Below are 23,875 nucleotides of genomic sequence, written 5' to 3'. Positions count from 1 at the left end.
TTTTATATAATTCATAAGAGGAACACTTCAATAATTGTTCAATGAAATTAATTCTTTAAAATTTCCGTCTAATGATTGAGAAAATAATTTATATGGAAATTGATCTATTTAAATATTGTTCATTCCTACATGTACGTCTATGTCTAGTAATAATTTGCTTCTACTTTTACATCTACTTATTAAATATCTAGAAAGTTGACAGCAAAATGACACACTTGCTTAAATCGATGTAGCAAATTTAAAATTACAAAAATCCCTTGTCCCTCTGATATATACAACGTGTCTGTTTCCTGTTCTTTTTACGAGTATCACATATTCATGTTTCCGTCCCTATATCTAGTATACCTATATATTCAGATATTCTATTGATTCACTAGTACTGGACTGCTTACGAATCATCAATAACATAGTGACAATGGATTTGATCGTAAATGCTGTAGTGGGTTTACTGGTTGCGACACAATATGTGTACTCCTCAGCACCATGCTGTATGCCAGATAAATTTGAATCACACGAGTATGTAGAAGGACGTATACTCCAGGCAACTCATTTTGAAACGGTAAAATATTAATAATAAATTAATGTAATTTTTAATCATTTGTTACTCTTTATAAATGTGTTAGTCAAATTTGTTTTCACATATTAAAAATCACATTAACGGCATAATATCATAAATATATTTATTGACTAAGGTAATTAGTTACCTATATCAATATATTATATTTGGGTATGTAACACAAAATTGTCATAAAGGATCATATGTGCATGACTGTAAACGGAGTAAATCAAGTTGAGTTAAAAGGGATTGTCTCCTGCTTTTCATTTATCAACCACCAAGATTTTCCGTACAATATGTTTAACAATATAACAATGATAACCTAGCCTGTAAAAAGTGAAGATATACAGGGGTGATCTTTTTATTTGAATGTGTTCATTATTTTAGGCAAATATGAATATATCGTTTGATTTTACGAGCAAGAAAGCAGTGGGTTTTAGATACAACATAAAGACAGACGGAAAAGTTTTACCGCCAATGTATACGCTTGTTGATTATGAGTCAGTAAGTACACAATAATATTAGATAGGAATGTATTAATAAAAAAACAAAACAAATCTGCATTCGAAAAAATAAAATAAACATATGTATATAAAAGTATTATTTGATTATTTCGTCACGATACTGTTTTTTTGTTGTTTTTGTTTTGTTTTGCATACTGCATTTACTAAAATAATATGCAAGTGCAGAGTTTAATGTTGAAAATCAAGTTAATATTGCGACAAAAATCCTCTTATAAATTACAACGTATTCATTATAACATTATATGTGTACACTGACAACAGCGAATGCAGGTGAGGGGCTGGATTATTTGGAATTTTTTAAGTCTTTCTAGGTCAATAATGAGTTTTTCTGCCATTTTATAAAAAAAAAATTATAGTGCTATGGAAAGACTATGTTATTTATTATTTGGTTTCGCCATGTGATTATGGTCTTTCCGAATTGATTTCCTCTAAGTTCAGTATTCTTGAGATTTTACTTTTTAAACAATTCTTAGACTAGAAAGGTTAAAAGACAATATGTAAGACCTTCAAACACATACCATATAATTCTTTGGTGGAGTGATAATGCTTATCAAATAATGCAAGCTATTATTTTAAATAACTTATAAATAATATACTTGTAACATATATTACTTTCAATAATACATGATCATTACCAAGAATTAATTCGAAAGCTTTAATTCAGGGATTTGCTTACGTTGTTCAAAACAATAAGTGTACAAAGAGTGCAGCTCATGGAAAAATGCAACGTGCTTGTATCCCAGGTAAGTAAACAAATATACCTGATAATTTTATGAGATGTTCCCATTATTAATATGAAGATGTGTCATTGAGACACATTAGATAGTACAAGATTAAATATCAGTCAGGTTTTCAGTTTGCAATATTGTTTCTGTGCCTATATTCAATGTCGCATGTTAATATAAGTGAACAAAAACACATAAAAGGTCAAAACACTGCCTCCATTACGGAGCACCGGCTCAAACTGATCAGAAAATTTCCCCCAAAATAACTGATTAAAACCATTTAAACTGTAAAACCAACGGTCTATTCTAAATAAAAAAACGAAAAACCAGACACACTCATGGACCACATTAAGAAACGGCAACTCCAAACATCAGAATCATGTTATGCGTGTTGAAAAATGCGGACGATGCCAAAGTGACAACCAAAATTTATCAGTCATAAGGAAAACCGGCAAAGGTACGGCTAAAGGCAAAAAATCAATAACAAGTTCACAAAATACGACAAAGTGAATAAAAAAACAGAGCCACAAAAATCTTTACAAAAATGAGCTGGCTAAGGGTGTTCCGAATAAGCAGGATCACATGTGGCACCCGCCGTGTTACCGAGCGTGCTAGTACTGTATAGTCAGTCACGGTTGTTAAAATTTTCCTTTATACCCGCCGTGTTGCTCATTAATCCTGTTTATATAAATACTCTTAACCTAGGCATAATTTTATAAAGAGTTCCAATGATTTCATTAAAGAAATGTTCAAGATGGTTAAAACTACACACTTTGGTGCTGGTTCAGAGATGTTACCTGTACATAAATATCAGTCAAACATTGGAAATAGTACAGGCAGCATTACAGTGACAGCAAAGAACTGTTATTACATCAGCTACGGAGGTTACAACTGTAAGTTTATATTTGAAACATCCAGTTAACCGAGAAGAGAATTAAAGGTAAAATAAATTAAGTAAAATCACAAAAATACTAAACTTCAAAACGGAAAGTCCGGAATCAAATGGCGAAATCAAATGATAAAACACATTAAACCAACAGACAACAACTGTCATAATTCTGATAGTTACAAACTATACGATGTAAAATTTGTCGCTGTTTCTAGTATGGACAGAGATGATAAAAGACCGAAGTTGCGATGTATTTCTAGCTAAAAAGTTAGAAACAATTATAAACTTTTCACCCATTAAGGCTTAATATATGTTAGATACAATGTAAGCAGAAAAGCGTCTAAATAAACTTTAAATTGACAGTTAATATGGATGTATATTAATTATATTTCACTACTACTCAAAAGTCACCTTGAATTAGTCATTTAGGAGATTCAGTATCCTCGTAAAACATAACGATAAATCTTTACTTTTTATGTCCCACTTCGATAGTATAGTGGCATTATGTTTTTTTTTTCTATGCGTCCGTCCGTTCGTCCGGATCCGTTTGTTCGTTCGTCTGTTCGTGCGTCTGTCCCACTTCATGTTAAAGTTTTTGGTCAAGGTAGTTTCTGATAAAGTATAAGTTCAATTAACTTGAAAATTAGTACACATGTTCCCTATGAAATTATCTTTTTAATTTCATTCCGAATAATAGTTTTGACCCCAATTTGACGGTCCACTTAACATAAAAATAGATAGTGCGAAGATCAGGTTAAAGTTTTTGGTCAAGGTAGTTTTTGATGAAGTTTTTGAAGTCCAATCAACTTAAAACTTAGTACACATGTTCCCTAAAATATGATCTCTCTAATTCAAAAGTCAAATTAAAGTTTTGATCCCAATTGCACGGTTCACTACACATGGAAATGGATATTGCGAGTGGGGCATTCGTGTATTACGGACACATTTTTGTTCTATTTGAACTAACATATTCTTTAATATGACATATATTATCTAGTTATCTATAAATTATTATTCAATTAATACAAAAAGTGTTCTTCCATTTGGTATATATAGAACATATATTACACTAATTTATATAACAAATAATTGATATAGTGAATATAATATATGACATACAATTAATGATTCAAACAGCACAAAGACCAACAGAAGGATTACGGGGTGAAGTATTTGGAATCACACTAGGAATTAAAGATCCATCAGTCTTTAGTGTTCCTGCTCTATGTAAAAAGACAGCTGATCCGCAGGTAAAATTCGGAACAGATGATTACATTTTGAATCGGAAAAAGATTTGACAAATCAGTAATGCACGTAATGCAGATAAGGCATTATTATAATATAGAAATGATAATAAAGATGAGAGTTGTGTTCATGAAAGAAAGATACCAATGTATCTTAAGTAACGGGACTAAATCAGATATATTCAACAGAGTGTTATTGATTTTGACTTTTTATTGATATATCTACTAAATGATTCAATTAACTCTATCATTTCAATAATGTTATACAAAACTTCCAATCCTCTTCACGCAACTTTCCTGTCAATCAAAAAAGGAGACCTGCTAACTACAACATTACACTGTCGTTACGACAAAACGATGGGTAATTTATTCGATCTGCTTGTTGAAAACTGTTCTGACATACATTATACATAAAGAAAATTTATCTTCCAGGCTCACAACGCCACACACAACCTGTCTATTCTATACGTTAACCTTTTAAAATCCATTTCCATTTCCAAACTGGGTTGTTTGGTAGATATTTAACATGATTCAAAATCACCCTACAATGATCGTATGAGTTACTTAAACTTAGTTTCAATGTATACTATTATACTTATTGGCTATTTAACTGTCCGATCATACTTGAAGATATACATTTTGTGTGCTTTCGATAGCGAGTTAACGTTCCTTACCACTATTAAATAGAGGACCACAAGAGACTGCTCAACCTTTCGAGATCATCCTATATTGTTTGTTTTTTAAAAAGAAAATATACAATGTTGAATACATACACAACTTTAAAACGTCTAGGTAACAATAATGTGCAGAGCATTAATCAATATTTGTACAAAAAAAAGTTTTAAGTTTTAAACCTCAATAATTTAAAAATAAGCAAAATTAGATTAAAAATATTCAATTATTAAATAACCTATTGGCTTTGAACTAGCTGTCAGTAATGTCATCTAGAATTCTCAGATCTGTACTTTTTTTGTTGTGGGAATGTATTGATACCCTTCCACGTCTGGTATGTATTTTTTATCTGTTGTAATTATGTGGTTGTTGTTTGTTGCTGTTTTTTATAATTGTTTTTTGTGCATCGTTTTGTTCATAAATCGGACCATCAGTTTTGTCGTTTAAATCATTTTGGAGACTTTTTTGCTGACTATAGGAAACTCTTTTTAAAATCTTTTTAGATCAACGTTTCCCTATTTCTCTTTTCAGGATATCCTAGAATATCAGGCAGGCAAATTCCATCCATTTGTTTGACGTGAAAGAATGACTTCTTTGACAAACATGATCATGTTTCTACTTTTCCTAACATGGAACAAATAAAAATCATTTAACATATTTTTGAAGATGAAAACCGGATGATGCATTAGAAACAAAATATGTTTTTTTACAAATTTCAATTTTATTCGTATGAAGGTAAGAAATTGATAAAAAAAAAAGCTTTCATGTCAAGAAAATTCACTGATGTTGTTATTTGAACATACAATGGTACTATGCTTATCTGTATATACACGATATACCTTCAATTTCATAACTACAAAATTAATGTAACTGTTAAAGGTTTTTATATTTTAGATATAGGGACTGATAGTTTTTTTTGTTATTTTTTTATCATAAGGGGAAGGTGAAACTTTAATAAAATGTTGTTTTATGTTTGTCTTTTGTCTTATTTTGTCTTGTTAAAGTAAACATAAGTATTATGTATATGCTTCCAAGCGATATGGCGAAAGAGGTTTATATATTTTACTTTGTTTGGCATTACAAAGACAATAACAATCAAAACCAAGGAGTAAAGTTTTAATCGACCGACACTGGTAAGTGTAATGTAGACGAAGCAGATGCAATTGTCTAATAAAAGAATAGGACAGTTTTAAATGGGTCAACAATTCAATGTGAACAAAGATTGCTTCAAGGGAATTATGATTTTCTAAATTTGGAAAGTTAACTGAATGTTTTTGCATATACAGAGGCATATGTTGGAAAATTAAAGTATAAAGCCCGGACATTCACCTATAATCGTTTATATTAATAAATTGTTACTTGGATGGAGAGTTGTCTCATTGGCACTCATATCACATTTTCTTATTCTATTTGTAATGGTAATCAACGAACATTTCAAAATTACTAGTTTGTTAAATACGTTTTTAAAAATATAATACATGTAAGAGCATGAACTCCTACGTATTGTTAATAGTGGGAGATATTATGGACATAATTGTGCAAATCGTGATACAAGCATGAAATTTGGTATAAAGGTTAACTAAATGATACTTATAAAAAATCCGCTGCTGGCCAGAAAAAATAATAATTTTTTCAAGATGGCCACCACACATTTTGAAAATGGCGTCATAACAAATTAGCCAATATTTGTTAATCCTTTGAAAGGTGTGTTATATGTAAAATCCATTGTAAGATTTGATAAAAAGAAAATGACAGTTCATAAATAACGACTAGACAATACATTAATGAAATTTAAGGTGACTTCCTGTTTCAAAATGTCGGCTAACGAGTAAAAAATTTCGATTTTTTTTACTTTCAAGCAATTTTACAAGGGATTTTAATCCTTGAAAGATGTGTTATGTATAATTCAGTGTAAGATATGATAAAACGTTTAAAACAGCTCCTTAGTACGACAAACAACACATAACTGAAGAAAAATAGTGGTTTCCGGTTCCAAATTAGATGCAAGTACGTTAAAAATATTTTAATAATTTTCATCAACTTAACAAGTAATAACACAAGCATGAAATACAAGCATGAAATTTGGTATACAGGTGTACTAAACGATAATTAAAAGAAATCAGGCGCTGGCCCTCAAAATTTCCATTTTTTCAAGATGGCCACTGATCATTTTGCAAATGGCGTCATATCCAGTTGTAAATCTTTGAAAGTTGTGTTATAGGTATAATCCAATGTAAGGTTTTATAAAGCGTAAAGTACAGTTCCTAAAGTACTGAAAAACAACACATAAATGACAAAAAAGAGTGATTTCCGGTTTCAAAATGGCGGCTAATTTTTTGAAAATGATTTTTTTTATAATTTTCATCAAATTAACAAGTGAAATCATATTCTTTGTTAAGATTAAATGCCTAGTTTTGTTAGAAAGGCAGGTTCGTTATCTTTAAATTATCGGACAGTAGCCAATAACAAAACTCGTACAAGGAAGGACAGAACGGTAGCATTTACAGTCACCTAGTGATTATTAGATGTTTCGCCTCCTCATTTCAAAAGTTCCCGACAGGAGGATGCAACTTTGGATATGCTCTTTGGATGTGCTCCGAAAAAAAACCTCTTGTGGGCGGAACTACATCACAATGCCGTTGCTTCCTGGGTAAAAATTTACATCGTGCCTCGTTAACAGCAAATAGTGATGTTGTTCTGTTATACATGATGCAAACAAATGCTTCTTTTATGTCCTTGTATGTGTCTTTATACTTCAGCAAAGAAATAAGTAAGTCCTTTACATGTTGAAATACTTCCTATGTCATCCAAACTGACCTATTCCCTTAGGGTCACATGCACCGAATGTATGAATGAAAGGAAGAGTAGCTACACGAGGACCAAACGCATTTGATATATCACGTACAGGAAGCCATCAAAAGTCTTCATTCAGCGAAAACCTATTCACAGTTTGTTCCACCATATTTTTGGAATGCTGCAATTCTTAATACTGCTACATCTGTGTCGGTGCTACCTTAAATTACCGTCCTACAACAATTTTCATAATCAGGCCGAACATGGAAAAACATTCGTATATCTGCTTCTCCATGCTTACAAGGGATAGCTGGAAAGTATCCTTATTAGTCTCTACAGAAGAATTTCTGTCGGCAAGTCACTTGAAAAATTTCGTTTCGTTGTCATCTTCATAGAGAAAACTACTCAAGAACCCAACTTGTGTCTTCTCACATCTAGCCTTTCAATGATTCATTTAGTAAATCTAACACAATATCTACTCTTGAATACTTATCGATGCAAGATTTTATTTAAGGCCGTAAAACACAATTGCAAAATCATCCAATATTGATTACCTATAAGGTGGCCTGGAATTAACCATTGCTGCTCTATTAACGATAAATGCGTCAGAATATGGATATACAAATTACAAAATATTTCAAGTTTATCCATTTGCACCGATTTAATATCACTGTTTAAAATGACATCCGAGGACAAAAACGGAGGAGCAGTTTGTCTTTATGGATTAAGAAATATTCCAAATCAATTTGTCCACTGCGACAAAAAATAAAAGTGTAGAAAAGATATTTAAGAGCTCTAGCTTTGTTTTTTTACAAAAACGTTTACAGTTTTATTTTACCGACATGAAAGGAGTTGTTCTTTTTAATCTGGTTATAAGAAACCGGTTCTCCTTCGTTTTGTATTTGCTTCAAACGATCTTCAAATTATTTGCCTTTGATCTTTTTAAAAAAAAACTTGTGTGTTCATTAAGTCGTTCATCTATTATAGAATGCCTCAAACCACTAGATCTTGCAAATTTATCTGATAGTCTACTGACTTCTGGTCTAGATACCATCAATACGTCTTAATGAGGTCTTCGGTTAAACCTATGACAACACATCGCCCTTTACAATTGCATTATTCTGTTTTTGTCTGATCAATTGTGTTATAAGAAAAATATTTTCTGGTCTTACGTACAGTAAAATTATCATTTTCAAAATCAATTGCCACCTGTGGGTGACTTAGGAAAAGGGAAGCCATATCTCGGAGAAGGTCGTTCGCGATCGAGAATATGTTACACGATTAAGACCTAAATCAATACAGTATCATTCTTTATATGGACTGTTTGTACAAAATCTGACTCATGAAATAAGCATACTAGTCTACCAAATTCACAAGAAGTTCTTATTTGATAATTGAACACCAGGAATTGAACTGTTGTAGATATGACTATATTTTCTTACGCCAGTCTATCAAATCATGGAACGTCACAAAGTCATGACATGATTATAATTTCTGTGTTTAACTTTCTTAAGCCGATATATACCTTTCAAGCTAAAACACATAGAGTTATATGATGCGCGTGTCTATTCCTATGTGCATTTTAACATACATACAAGAATATGCCGTTCTATGTGTTGCCATGATGGTTTTACCGTCACGTAATATATCACCCAGAATTTTATAACAAGTCATTTCAATGTGAAATCCACCTTACATGACGATAAACCTATCTTCTCTGTACAAATCAGGCAATTCCCACTGAATATCCATTACCAAATGTGGCTGATCTGCCGTTACTTTTGATGTTTTTTTCTCGTTTTAACCACATTTTCCATCTTATCCATCAAATACCTGATCATTGCAACTGAATTGGCTTGAAGTGGCATCATAGATTTTACACTTACTTGCCTTTTAGAGTATTGAGATGAACTACGATTTATACCAGTTTGCACTGGTAGTACATACAAATCACTCATTATGTCTAAAAATAGTTTGCGCATGCGCAAAATTGTTACATCATGTGTGTCATAACCTTGAAAATGTTATCAAACCAAATCATAATATCATTTAAAATCCCAAATCATTTATTTTACAGTAAATAGTTAAAATATTTTTTAATGAATTTTGTTACATTTGCGCGCATGCGCAAACCCTGAATGTGTCAAATACTCATGTCTAGTGAATTTTTCACATGTAAAGAAGGTAGCTACCAAACCTGACAGCTGTTTTTCACTAAAAGAAGGTAAACGAAAAGTTTTCCCGAAAAAATCAGTATTTTCAAACTGAAAAAAACAGCCATTTTAGAAAACGGCGGTGGCCATCTTGAAATTATTTTTTCTTAATGGCCAGCAGTTGTTTCTTTAAAAGTATATAATAATGATGCTTTGTGGTAATTTTCATGCTTGTATCATCATTTACACAATTCCCTCGATTTTGCCTGCTAATATCTTCCACTATAAGTGGCTCCAGCGCATGACAATGTCATCGGTCAATCATCTGTCGTCTTTAGCCGTAATAGTACGATAATGAACTCTTAGATAGGTACTCTTCCTGAGTAAGGAAATGATAAAATGTCAGAAAGACCACGGTGGAAAGACAGCCTATTTCTATAACAAATAATCATAGTGTAAATCTATCAACACTAGAATACAGTCAGTATAGATAGTAAAGAGACAATATCTACATGTCCAGTTTGTTCTGACATTACAAATGATGATACAATTGAATGTTACACTTGTCTAACGTGGTTTCATTATAAATTATAAATTCATTATAAAATGTGTTCATCTTAATAAACCCCAGGTTGATAAAAACTCAGCAACTTTAAGTATAACATGCATGTATTGTAACGACCTTTTGCATCTGAATACTAACTAGTTCGTGATAACCTTTAAATTTAAAACAACATTCGGCAAGCATTAGCCTTAAGGTGTAATACCACCAAATCATGGTACGTCACATCCGGTTGTATACGAAAGAAGGTCTAAAAAAATATTCCCTTGAATTTGACCGTTGTAGGTAATTAATCCTACATTTTATTGCAGTAAAACTATGTTTGTGTCATAAACATATGTCTTGGGTATTTCAAAACACCATTATTTTTTATTTGTGATTTCTATACAATTTTTGTAATCTTGAGGTTACATGGTGACTAAACCTTGTACACAGATAGAATAAGGGGAGAAATTTGATTAGTTAACTTCAAATGATGGTTACTTTCTTATATGCAATGAAATATTCTGTGAAAATTTTTCTATAGAACTGGACAGGATAAAACTTTACTCATGCCAAGTATTTCTTTATTTGAAACAAAGATAAATTCTGCACAATTTTTTGAAAAGTGGAAATTTAACAAAGACTAATAGGGGAAAATCAATGGTGGTATTACGCCTATTTAGGGAAGCTGTACATGCACCTATGGCCTTGTGAGTAATCTCATGTGCTAAAATTTCTTGCTATTTAAGTGCAATAATACAAAAAAAAAAAATATTCTGAGTGGATTGAGTCTCCAAAACACATTTTATGAGAAAATTGTCTTGAAATAGGACTGTACCATAAATATTCAGTTGACAGAACAAGCCCTACTAAGTGCATACATTTATTTTTTTTGAGGGGTGGGCTTTTTCTCCTTATTTCTTATATTTTGCTATGATATAACATTTTCCTAGGAAATACTTAAATGAATATATAGTTTTAAGTAGATGAAATTATTTTAAATGCTGTATCGACAAGGTATGCACTTAAAGAGAGGCCTTTTATGTCCCTCTTTGGAACGCGGCGTAAATTAAATTTTTACGTAAGGACTTATTGAAACCTCCTTGGAGACAGTAAATTTTTATATGGATTTTTCATTCTACTAAAATGCTTCAATTACTAATTTTTTATAACATTTCTACCATAAATGAGTGAAAGTTACCCCATTATTCTTATTTTTTGGCCTGAAAAGTTGAAATTTTGAGGAAATGAGAGGTATAAATTGACCTAAAGAGACCTTATAAAGAAGACAAAGAGGTTCATTAGTGGTATTTATCTTCCTAAAATCATTTTGTGTATCATATTCAACTGTGTGAAGGCAGATAAGATAGATACTTGATCATTTATTGGTCCACACTCTATTCTATCTTGATGGTTTGGTTTGGATTTGTCGAAGAAAGTTTGCTCGAATCCCTGTAGATGTTGTCTTTCATTATACTAGATTTTCTCTCAAACTATTGAACTGATTATGACAAAACTTGACAGAAATGCTTGAAATAACCAGTTTTACAAAGGAAAAAAGTCACATACAGTTTATTGAACAAAAAGGTCTTCTTTAGGCAGCAACAATTTGATTTTCTGGGGGGGGGCTATGTTTTTTTTTTCTGTGCAAACTTTTTTTTTTCGCCTTCTGCGAAGAACAATCTATTTTTTTTAGCGACAAACCGAAAACAATTTTTTTCTTTCAATTTTAGCATTACATATAGTGGCAGCTGAGGGTGAAATAAACATTTTTTTTTCTCAGGGTCCGAAACAAATTATTTTTTCACCAAATCCTGGAAACAAACTTTTTTTTCCAAAAAAAAACATAGCCCCCCCCCAGAAAATCAAATGGTTGCTGCCTAACTCAATAGGCAATATTTTACAGGTTTCTATAGCTGTAACTTGTAGTGTTTTTTCATCATGGATCAATGGCTCACTCTATTGTATGTGTTATTCCAACAACTCACTCAGGGTTCTATTTCAAACAAAATTTAATTCGTAAATTCCACAAATTCATTTTCGACATGTACCTATACATCATTAAAGATACTTTCAACAGGAACACAACTTACTTACTATTCCTATCAGACATGTACTGAGTATTCGTATCAAACAATATTCCTGTAAAACCAATGAACTACCAAGGACTTGCCCTTGTTCTTCATGGACACAACTATATTACTCATATTCATATCTCATATAGTTCACATGTATCGCAAACACGATTCAATCTACAGACCAAGGCCATATTGATTCATCTTCATCTCTTCACCAAAAGAGTTTCCATCAAATGATTCACCCAACCAGTCAGCACTGTTTTCTTATCGTAATCTTAGTAATGCCAAGGGGTCAAGCAAATGCAATGAGAATATATCCATATTCTTATCGTGAATCAGTTTCAAGAATATACGGTAAAAAATAGGACCATTCATGATTATGATCAACATTACTTATAAGGCTCGCGGATTTAAAACTTTCGGATAAAAATTAAACATTTAATTTTCATTACGAATTTTATGTTTTACCTTAAGCACTTGTTATACTATCATATGGTACCCAAAAAATCCAACAGATCATTTAGTGTTGACCCAAGGTGACTTTTAAAATGTAGATATCATTGAAAAAGCTCCAAATTAGAACCATGTCCACAAAAAGACGCATGATATCACAAAAGCGACAGAAAATTGCAAAAGAGCGGAAGCAACTTTATTTCTAAAGGTTTGAATCTGAAAAAGCTAACAACTTTCATAAACTTATCGGAAAAGGAGTATTACAAACACCATTATGTATAATTGATATTGACAAACAAGTTCAAGAATTTGCAGGGTTATATTAAGATCTTGTCGTTCCAAGATAACTTGAACAATTTGAATGTCATTTTTTGGAAAACTCTCAAAAGATATAGTTCAAGGAGCGCCCTGGTATTATTTGCATCACTGTCAATAAAAAAAAAAAGAGGGACGAAAGATACAGTCAGACTCATAAATCTAAAACAAACTGACAACGCCATGGCTTAAAATGAAAAAGACAAACAGACAAACAATAGTACACATGACACAACATAGAAAACGAAAGAATTACCAACACGAACCCAACCAAAAACTAGGGGTGAATTCAGGTGCTCCGGAAGGGTAAGCAGATCATGTTCCACATATAAAAGTGTTTTTGCAAAAAAAAATGCTGTAAAGTACATGTAAATCACAGGTTTCAAGAGAGAAATAATTAGTATGGCGTTCATTATCAATGAACTAGTATATATTTGCTAGCTGAAGGACACCTCCGGGTGCCGTTATTTCTCGCTACATTGAAAACCTGTAGCTGAACTTCTGCTGTTGTTTTTTCTATGGTCGGTTTGTTGTCTCATTGACACATTTCCCATTTTCATTCTCAATTTTACATAGTCATTGCAAAAATGTGAAACATAACAAAAAAGGCGAAACACTTCAGATGCTTCGTCAGTCCTCTATATAGTGAGATATTTTATCAAGGATATATTAAAAGCTACAACTGTAAATGTATCAAATTACTTTATATTGTCATATCACTTTGTAATTTTGTAATGAAGGGCTTTAACAGGAAAATCCTTGTCAACAAGGATGATGACTTTCTTTTTTTTTTTAAAACTAGTCCATAGTTAAAATTGGTTATAATTTTCCTTTTCTTGTACTGACAATTACCCTTGGTCATTTGATATTAACTTACTCCCGGATTCTTTTATTGCTTTTTTTTTTGTTATTCTTGTGATCATTGTGTGTTTTACGCATCATATGATTAATCACATGTTGCAAATGATAATGCATGTATATGTTAATCTAAATCTTGTATTTTCAATCTATGACTGATATTTACACTAATACCATACATTTGTCTAAAGAGTACAAATGTTCCTGATACATTTAGTAATTGGTTTACTTGTGGTAGCAATATACATACATACAGATGAATCATGTTGTTGTATGCCAGAGAAATTTGAACTGCACGAATACGTGGAAAATATCCTCACAACGCCATCAGCAAGAATAAATATGGTATTGTAATAATATCAATTTACTAATTCATTAAACTTTTTATTTGGCTTATATTCAAACTAAATATTCGAAATTAAAGTTAAATACAACGGTGCAATAAAGTATACACAACAAACCTAGCATTTTAAAATGACAATGATGGAACTGCATAACCTAACATTGATAATTTAGCTAACAATAAATTCAGTGCATTTTTCTTACAAGTGAAGACCAATGAAAACATTTGATATGATTTGAAAACATGGTCAATTAAGTAGTATCTTGTGGTTTCGTAGACATAAAGGATAATTTTACATTTTTCGATTTATATTTTTCTTTATTTCATATTCTTGGTTTGTTTTGTTTGCAGTGTCGAAAAGGGTGATAGATAGCACTTTTATCAAGAAGTTATATATGCGGAAGTTCTGCTATTTATCTGACAGTCAGTAATTATTCTGAAGAACAAATGTACACATGTCGACCAGAGGCATTGAACAGAGAGTAGAGGTTTTAACGTACCAGATGCTAATCTGAGATTCCGATTTGAACTAAAGAAAGCAATATATAAAGATATGTAGGAGAAATAATCTATATGAATAAAATTATGCCACAATAGGAACTCGTTTTTTTAACAGAATTTGTCAAACGCATCCATAAAATAAGAGATGTGAATGCATGCTTCATATTCTTGTAATACTGATGGTAATAATTTATATAATTTCTGAGATGATATACTATAGCATTGCCATTGGTTTCACTTTTCTCTTTGTTCAAAGAACTTGATCATCTGAACTTTTTTCTTTTTTTTTTAAATTGGAGCCCTGCTCAAGAACATATGCTTAATTTTCGGAATTTTTTTTAAAACCATATTTTTTTTTTTTAAATAAAACAGGTTGTACATTCTACATGAAATATGCCAGTCAACCGTAAATGTTAACACCCAAAAATGTATATAATATAAAAAATTATATTCATTTTTCAACTTATAAAATATGTCAAAGGTTTAAGCATCCAAAACATTACCATGTGACTTGAGTTTTTGATTTGTCAATATCAAGCAAACTTGATATTTTCCATATTAACATCATAATAGTTCCGTTTTTATTATTAAAACAACAAAGGACTAACTCTTGTACAAAACTGTAACAGGTTATCAAAAACTGTCTAGTAAGTACAATTTAACCCAAGCTGTTGGTTGATTGTAAGTGTTCGGTGCAGAGACCGAAGTCTTGAGACAATAACATGGAAGTAAGTATGTATAAGAACAACGTTTTCTAGAACATAGGGGGATAGGGTGAGGGGCTTTCGTCGGGAAAATACAGGGAATCACTGAACACTGGAGCGGGCACTCCTTATCTTAGTCAGCCCCACCCCACCCCTGTAAAGTTATTGATCAATCACTGAATATTGGTTGGTACAGTGCAAAGGAAGTCTTCAATTGTATATAATTATATAGAAAAAATAATGAAAGTCGTTGCGCTGGTTATTTACATACGGGAGCGAAAATTTAACTTCAAATTGTGAAATAAAGTGAGGGTAAGATTCATTAAAAAACATCGCTCTGATAAGAAAACCATACTCCCTTTGAAGTCAAGTGATTAACTTACTTCCTTGTTGGGTGATTGTTTCCTGGCTTGCTTTGGTAAAGTATTGTTGCACGTTTCACACTCGAGTAACATATGTAAGCAGAGGCAGATAAAGATGGGTTTTCAGGGGGCCCAGGCCAGCCCGTTTGTGGGGGAACAATGGTTGATTTGATATGGAATCACTGAAGCATGATTGGAGCAAGCCCCCTCTTAGGCAGCCAGTGGGCCCCCTTAAGAATATTTCTGTATCCACCACATGTGTAGTACATGCAATATGAAGAAACTCGTGTACTACTAGTACTTGACTAGTAATAGTGAGCATGTATGAGAAAAATAGAGTGAACCAACGTATACGGTAAAAATTAATATAAGGGAACTTGGATATTCTTGAATCTGTTTCTGAGTTGTGAAGAACTAACAGTGGGACGGTTATTCAAGTTAAGTACTATAATATAAACGAGTCTTTATGTGATAAACTATAATAAAATTGAGTCCAATGTAAAACTTTTAAATAAGTAACAGTGGCAATCAACAAATAACACGCAAAGAGTCACAAGAAATAAATAAAAATATCAACTACCGACTTATTATACTGTATGATCGAACACAAACATAGCCAAACTATGACACCAAAGGAATAAGACGCAAACTAAATTACAAGATCAATACATGATGCATAAAAAAATAATTCCGAAAGTACAGTTGGTTAACACAAACAAAAGGAATACAACGATATAAATATATGCTACCCCAAAAACTAAACTTCACAATGGTCAACCAATCCTACATGTAGTTACTGTATAACTAAGATGTAACAAAATGTGTAACAAAACCTTTTTAAATAATACAGAAGTTATAACTGTCAGTGTAATTGTTTAAGAAGAAAACTTGTCAAACATGCAAGTATTATTAAAAAAAACCCGTTTTAATCACTAAAAAGGCATGTGATGTTATGTAGGACGGGGCGTGTTCGATGCGTAAATTAATTAACAAAACCCCGTCATATAACATCCAACTTTGAAATTGCGTACAAATGTCAAATTTAGGTGTGCCACTTTGTGAATGGTCTTAAACGATTGACAATTCATTATTTAACTTTTGTAATTTTTCTCAGATTTTTTCTATGTCGGGCCAAAAAAAGTAGCAGTTTATAAGGAGACCCCCTAAATAACGTAACAACTTGACTTATGGTCGTTTTAAAAACGATTTTTTGCAAGTTGCGTTGTTAACAATTGTACAATATGAAAATTAATCAACGTGAATGCAAATATTTATAATGACTTTACGAAAAGTAACTTTTGTGACATCTTTACAAACGTATACAAAGTTCATTTCACTTTTCTACCTTCTAAACACAAGAGGTCGAATTCTTTTGTTCTATTTAAACCGCATATCGGACTGTAGTGTGGTCGATTCTTTATTGACTAACAAGCATTAGCCTTTTAAAAGGGCTAGTCGACTCTTAGCTGATAAAAATGGAAAGAGCTCTCGCTTTGTAGATAAATTCATTTACTAGAGTAGCCACGTGCATCAATCAACAAATTTAACCATACACGTGAGGTCACACGTTATGAAGTAGAATATATTGTTTCACGTTGTTGTTTACGAAACTCCAGAAGATTCGACTATTTATAGATAAAAGTAACCTGTGTACTTATATCATGAATATGCATGATTAATGACCAGGCAAAATATAATTGCTAAAACAGAGAGGACAAATCCGATACTCTACGGGATTGAAGGACATTTACTAAGTTTGGATTGTCCTAACCAATCAATAAACTTTGATTATTGACGTCTCGTAATATCTTCCAATCAGGTAGCAAGCAAAATTTACGCACTAACTGTCCATCGTTCAATTCTTAATATCGACTCTAGGAGTCGATAATAAATGTGAAATTCTTAAAAATGATTCAGAAAAACGTGATTAAAAAGATTTTAAGGGATATTTTAATGAAACAGCAGCCCACCAAACAAAACAACAACAAAAACAAAACAAAAAACGCCTAGACGTCAACATACCGAAATAAAATAATTTTTAAAAGCCGTAATATATATGAACAGTCCGTAATAACCTTTCTTGAGATGTTTCTCACTTGAACTACACAGAGAGAAGTATTTATGTTTCACATGATTTGATTCTTAACACAATATTACCAATTTATAGGTAGCTCTTCATAAGTAATATTTATACATCTGAAAAATGTCGCCGATAACTTGCAGATATTATTGGCGGGAGCCGTCGAAGTTGTTTGCCAGCGGCGTCGTGCATTTTAGCGCTTACGTTGAGATTACCAAGGGGGACACAGTATTTAAAGATCAATCGCGTTTATCTTTGAATCCAGCACGGTGACATATATTGTATTATTTCAGATTTGGAGAAAGCACGACAAAATACAGTTTGTGTAGAAAAATGATAAAAAAAATCATTTTCAGAACCACTCTATTATTAGCTAAAAAAAAAAAGAACACCACTTTGAGCAAGGCTTGAATAATTGTAGGGATTTATCCTCCCCCCCCCCCCCTATTTTCACTTATCATAGCTTCAGATTAAACACGATCTTATTAATTTACGACGATGAATGGCTACTCCAAAAATTTGATAACATTGCCTAACTTTTTACACAATTGCACAAATCCCCAATTTTCAGCCTCAATTTTCTAGAAAAAAAAAGCATGGTGACCTATGATTATTTTATAACTCGCCAATGCCTTCAACATATTTCAAAATTATAAAAATGACATTATATCGAGAAACTATATCGGATGCCCTTGATTAATTTTAATTGCTGAAGGCCGTACAGTGACCTATAGTTGCTAACTTTCTACATTTTATTTACATGTATTTTATTTGGTCTCTGGAGGAGAAATGTCTCATTGGCAATTATACCCCTTCTTTTTATTTACAAGTAAGTTTCTGTTTTTTTTATCAGTTTGGATAGTAACGCCCCCTATCCCCTGACCTTGGACCTGTCCTTAAATCAGGAGTATGGCCACAAAGTAACGATATTGTCCCTTTGAGGTGACAAAATATAAAAGAGAAATAAGGTGAAATCTTAAAAGCTAAGACATATCTACGTCTATATCGATATTCCTTTTCTTCTTCTTCTACTTCTTCTTCTATTGCATGGATATACGTAAAGTATTAATGTGTGGAATTAATTTTAAATTACGCACAGGTACTGTAGTAAACGTTAAGCGAGAATAAGCTTAAAATCTAAAAGGATTTAGAAAAGGATAGTTTAAACAATACAAGTTTAGCCAGTTATTATAATTTTATGAAATCATACTTTTGTGACAACAATAATGTGACGTAATACCCGGAATCATACCGGGATGCCGTTAATGTCAATTTCTGACCAACGTTATGTTACTCTTATTTTGATAGTTTGACACTTTGACTTTGTTTGAATCAATATTTAGCCTAGCCGAGGACCGTGGCTGCATCAAAAATTAACTTTTGCTAATAAGCAAAACCTAATTCAAAGCCGCCGTTTCCGAGGTAAGAACTTTAACAATTGCTATAAACTAAAATAAATTTTATATGACTGTTATGTTTCTGTTTTTAGAGTGCAAACAAACCAAGATAAATAGACGCTGAGACTACAATAACAATAAGTAATCCTTCTGCAGTAATTTCGTCAATTTCTGAGACAGGGCCGTTTTTAACCCTTCGGCTTCGTGGTCCTACTCCTTTTTAAATCCTTACACAATTGATAAGACTTTTATTATTTTGCACAACCTGTAGTCTTGAAAATAAGTTAAATTATCTAAACCTTATTTTGACATACATGTATAACTGTTGAATATCATCATAAAAACTACTTCGTGGCTAGTATAGACATATCTACGGAAGCGTATTAGTACGGAAGCGTATTAGCGCCACACATTTTTTTTTTTTTTCTTCTTATGTTTGCGTTATAACATTTGCATTTGCGTTAACGCAAACATCTTTATTTCAGTTATTCATTAAGTTTTGTATATATGTCCGTCTGTCATTCATTTCGGATGTGATTTACTAGTAGATAAAAAAAGAAACATACATACAAGGCCAAATCATTATAATAAATATGCATAGGAATAATGGAATAATTGAAGTGCAATTATACATAAATTAAGACTGATTTGTGCATCAGAAAAGTATATAATTTAACAAGAAAATAGATATAGTTTATAGTCATATTAAAGGTTTGCGCTATATCGCAAATGTTTGCGTTATAACGCAAAGGTTTGCGTTATATCGCAAATGTTTGCGTTATAACGCAAAGGTTTGCGTTATATCGCAAAGGTTTGCGTTACAACGCAAAGGTTTGCGTTACAACGCAAACATAGGAAGAAAAATAAAAAAAAAAAAAATGTGTGGCGCTAATACGCTTCCGTACTTATCTTTTAGTTGTAGTTAAATATATAATATACTTGCACCTGTATGTTAATTTCACCCAGTTTTTGTTTTTGTTCTTACATTTCAAAAAAAAATCCATGTGCGCACTCCAAAAATGTGGCAGGATAGTCAACCAGGTGACAGCGGTCGGTTACTGGAGGAAGAAAAAGACGAAGATATGTCTTTGGCCAAACTTTAACTGTATTGTATCCTCGTATCATGGGTTTTCCTGGTATAAGAATGCATTGTACACTGTTTTGTTCATTGTTTTAATTATCAATTATGTCAATCATATGTAACTGATTTTATGCCCTGGTTTTTTTTTGATAAAAAAGTTTCCAGTTTTTGGAGAAAAAATAATTTGTTTTGAATTCTGAAAAAAAAATTGTTTGTTACACCCTCAGCTGCCACTTTATGAAATGCTAAAATTGAAAAGAATAAAACTGTTTTCGACTTGTCGCGAAAAAAATAGATTGTTTTTCGCTTTACAGAAGAAAAAAAAAACCCATAGCCCCCCCCCCCCCCCCCCCCGAAAATCAAATGGTTGCTGCCTAAGTGTATGTAGAAAGCAAAATAAAAAAATACCGAACTCCGAGGAATATTCAAAACGGTAAGTCCGTAGTCAAATGGCAAAATTAAATGTTCAAACAAATCAAACGAGTCATATTCTTGACTTGTAAAGGCATTTTCTTTTGGTTTAAGTGACTCAGTATAAGACAGTCCAAATTATCAATTCTTATTCAAATAATTTTATATTTCAAATTAGCCGGTTGAGTTTATTATAAACTGACAGTAATATATATTCATTTAAGGTGGAGGATATCACTCCAGCTAGATTTGGATGTGTGCCTTGATTTGCAGAATTTATTAAACATATTACCGATTAACGTCTGACCCCCTCCTAGACCAATATAAAACTACCATTTTGCATTGACAATGCTATCTGGCTGCCCTTATGAACAATTGAAACAACGTTTTGGTTATCCGTAAACCATTTTAATGCGTTTATCTCTCATAAAATCTATCAAAGAATGCAATACGCATTTAACAGCCGTAAGTTTTTTCCAAGTAGAACTGTGGTGTACATCGTTTTCATGCCACATACCATGAGCAAATATTCTTAGGATTTTCTACTGTAAATCTACCATATCCAGTTCCATTAGCATCACTATAAACAATGGTGTGACACTAAAACATCGGATACAACATTTTTAAAATTAATACGTTTTTCCCGCCACAATATAATAAAATTAACGGTACCAATTTCTTGCACCAGATGCGCATTTCGACAATACATGTCTTTTCAGTGATGCTCGTGGCCCAACTATTTGAAATCCAAAGCTTATATAAAAGATGAAGAACTATTATCCAAAAGGTCCAAAAAGTATAAGCTGCTCTTTACTTCGAACCGAAAGTTCAATATTAGATTTCCAAGAACAAATAAAAAAGAAGATGTGGTATTATTGCCAATGAGACAACTTTCCACAAAAGACCAAAATGACACAAACATTAACAACTATATTATTAATTGGTTTTGGCTTTTAACTAGCTGTCAGTAACTGCGAGTACTCTCAATTCATATTTTCTTGTTAATTCGACCTGTTGATACTGTTTACAATACTTTATTGTTATTTTTTTTATTTATATGGATCTGTCTGTACACTAGCTTTGATTATTTGTAATATTTTCAATTTTTCACTTATTCCTACTACATTTGTATAAACTTCAAGATTATAATTATTTTTTTAAAACCGTTTTTTTTTCTAAAATGAATATTGATTGGTTAAATATTTCACAGTGGTGTCTTGCCATGGCTTTGTTTGAATTTGTTTGTTAGCTTTTTGGTCATGAATGTTTGTCTCTAATATTTAATTAACTGTGCATTTGTATTCAGATATCGCAGATCAAATTTATTCGTTCATTGTGTAAATCATACGTTTTTTGATTGAGATAAGTCTGCCAATTGATATTTTATCGTGTGTTTTTCTATGTTGTGATGTTATGTTATTGTTTCAGGAAAAAGGGAGAAGGTTTGGATCCATTAAAACGTTTAATCCCGCTGCAAATGATTGCACCTGTCCTAAGTCAGGAATCTGATGTACAGTAGCTGTCGTTTGTTTATGTAATATATACGTGTTTCTCGTATTGTTTATATAGATTAGTCCGTTGGTTTTCCCGTTTGAATGGTTTTACACTAGTAATTTTGGGGACCTTTATAGCTTGTTGTTCGGTGTGAGCCAAGGCTTCGTGTTGGAGGCCGTACTTTAACCTATAATGGTTTACTTTTTAAATTGTTATTTGGATGGAGAGTTGTCTCATTGGCACTCACACCACATCTTCCTATATCTATATAGGTCACCGTATGGCCTTCAACAATAAGCAAAGCCCATACCGCATAGTCAGCTATAAATGGTCCCGATAAGACAACGTAAAACAATTCAAACGAGAAAACTAACGGCCTAATTTATGTAAAAAAAGTTAACGAAAAACAAATACGTAACACATAAACAAACGACAACTACTGAATTACAGGCTCCTGACTTGGGACAGGCACATACATCAATAATGTGGCGGGGTTAAACATGTTAGCGGGATCCTTACCCCCCCCCCCCCCCATAACCTGGGACAGTGGTATAACAGTACAACATAAGAAACGAATAGCCGACATAACATCAATACTAAGGTACATGAATTGCCTCCACCTATAAAACGTGGGCACCATGATAAAGCCTGGCTCGTTGAAAGTGACATTAAACACAAACAAACTCCACTTTGTAGAATTATAACCTCAACATTGACCCGTGTATCTGTGCTTGTTGAGTTTCCGCTCAATTGATAGAATGATAGCTTACTGCACCAAAGGCCTTGATTTCAAACAGGACTGCTATGTAATGGTATTATTTCAAAAGGAAAATTATGCTCTACTGTTATCTGGAAAACTTATTTCTTTTCAAAAGAATAGAAGTAATTAATAATTATAATGCATGTTTTTTCTTGGTTTGAAAATACATTGAAAAGAAAAGTGTGCAAGAATATAAGTCAAAATGGCTAATCAAGTTAATGCTAAAATATATTTAATATATCATGTTCATTGTTTTTTTGTGTTTTTTTTTTTTACGAAAATGGGTTTACTAGAAGAATTATCGAGGGTTTATGAATGGACTAAAGAAACAAAGGGTATGGATTATAGTCAGGTTGATTTTCATTCAATATTTTCTACAGTATACAAGTTACTGTGTATACATTTATTTTTGGTGGATGCCAATTTTGTTGAATTGAGGAAAAAATGTATTTTCGTGGATATTTGATTTAGTGGTTTGGAAATATAAAGCATATAAAAAATTGTATTTCATTGTTACATTTACATTTTTGGTTAACCTTTACCTTGTTTGTCCAAGTAAAAACAGGAAATTAAAAGGTAATTACCCCCAAAAAACAGCTTTTTTATTTTATCAATTTCCAAGTAGACCTGACACCAGAAAGAGGAGTATATCAGATTGTTGTTTTGTCAAGCTTTTAATTACTAAGTGTCCATGTCCACGCTGTTATGAAATTCATTCTATCTGTTTCTGGATAATATCACGAAAATTTATCAATAACCGACTCTTCTCATCTGCCATTTCAAAAGTGCGATCACATGATTTATTTACTGCCGCATAGTTCCAGAAGGAGCGTTCATTGTTGGATTTATTTAATTATGTCATTTTAGATAAGATATATTATATTAGTTAATAAGACATCCAATAAACTAAATAAGATATCTTATTAAGTAAATAAGAT

General features: G+C 32.1%; 1 protein-coding gene across 1 annotated transcript; it reads left to right on the top strand.

Moving 5' to 3' along the window:
• The first annotated feature begins 323 nt into the window (after positions 1-323).
• LOC134695749 (uncharacterized) lies at positions 324-5,581 on the top strand. The gene is made up of 6 exons (XM_063557156.1): positions 324-559; positions 944-1,060; positions 1,745-1,823; positions 2,549-2,698; positions 3,832-3,944; positions 5,142-5,581. Exons 1-6 carry the CDS (start codon positions 416-418, stop codon positions 5,184-5,186), a joined length of 648 nt encoding a protein of 215 aa, XP_063413226.1. The 5' UTR covers positions 324-415; the 3' UTR covers positions 5,187-5,581.
• The last annotated feature ends 18,294 nt before the right edge of the window (positions 5,582-23,875 follow it).

This window comes from Mytilus trossulus, chromosome 14 (genome assembly GCF_036588685.1).
Source record: "Mytilus trossulus isolate FHL-02 chromosome 14, PNRI_Mtr1.1.1.hap1, whole genome shotgun sequence".
Lineage (NCBI taxonomy): Eukaryota > Metazoa > Mollusca > Bivalvia > Mytilida > Mytilidae > Mytilus > Mytilus trossulus.
Note: the sequence above shows the minus strand (reverse complement) of the source record. Positions and strands in the feature narration are given on the sequence as shown.

Excerpts from the sequence above, each read along its gene's own strand:
- LOC134695749 (XM_063557156.1), top strand. The coding sequence starts at position 416 with ATGGATTTGATCGTAAATGCTGTAGTGGGTTTACTGGTTGCGACACAA. Across the intron at positions 1,824-2,548 it reads GCAACGTGCTTGTATCCCAG|AAATGTTCAAGATGGTTAAA; the intron begins GTAAGTAAACAA and ends ATTTCATTAAAG. Across the intron at positions 2,699-3,831 it reads CAGCTACGGAGGTTACAACT|CACAAAGACCAACAGAAGGA; the intron begins GTAAGTTTATAT and ends TGATTCAAACAG.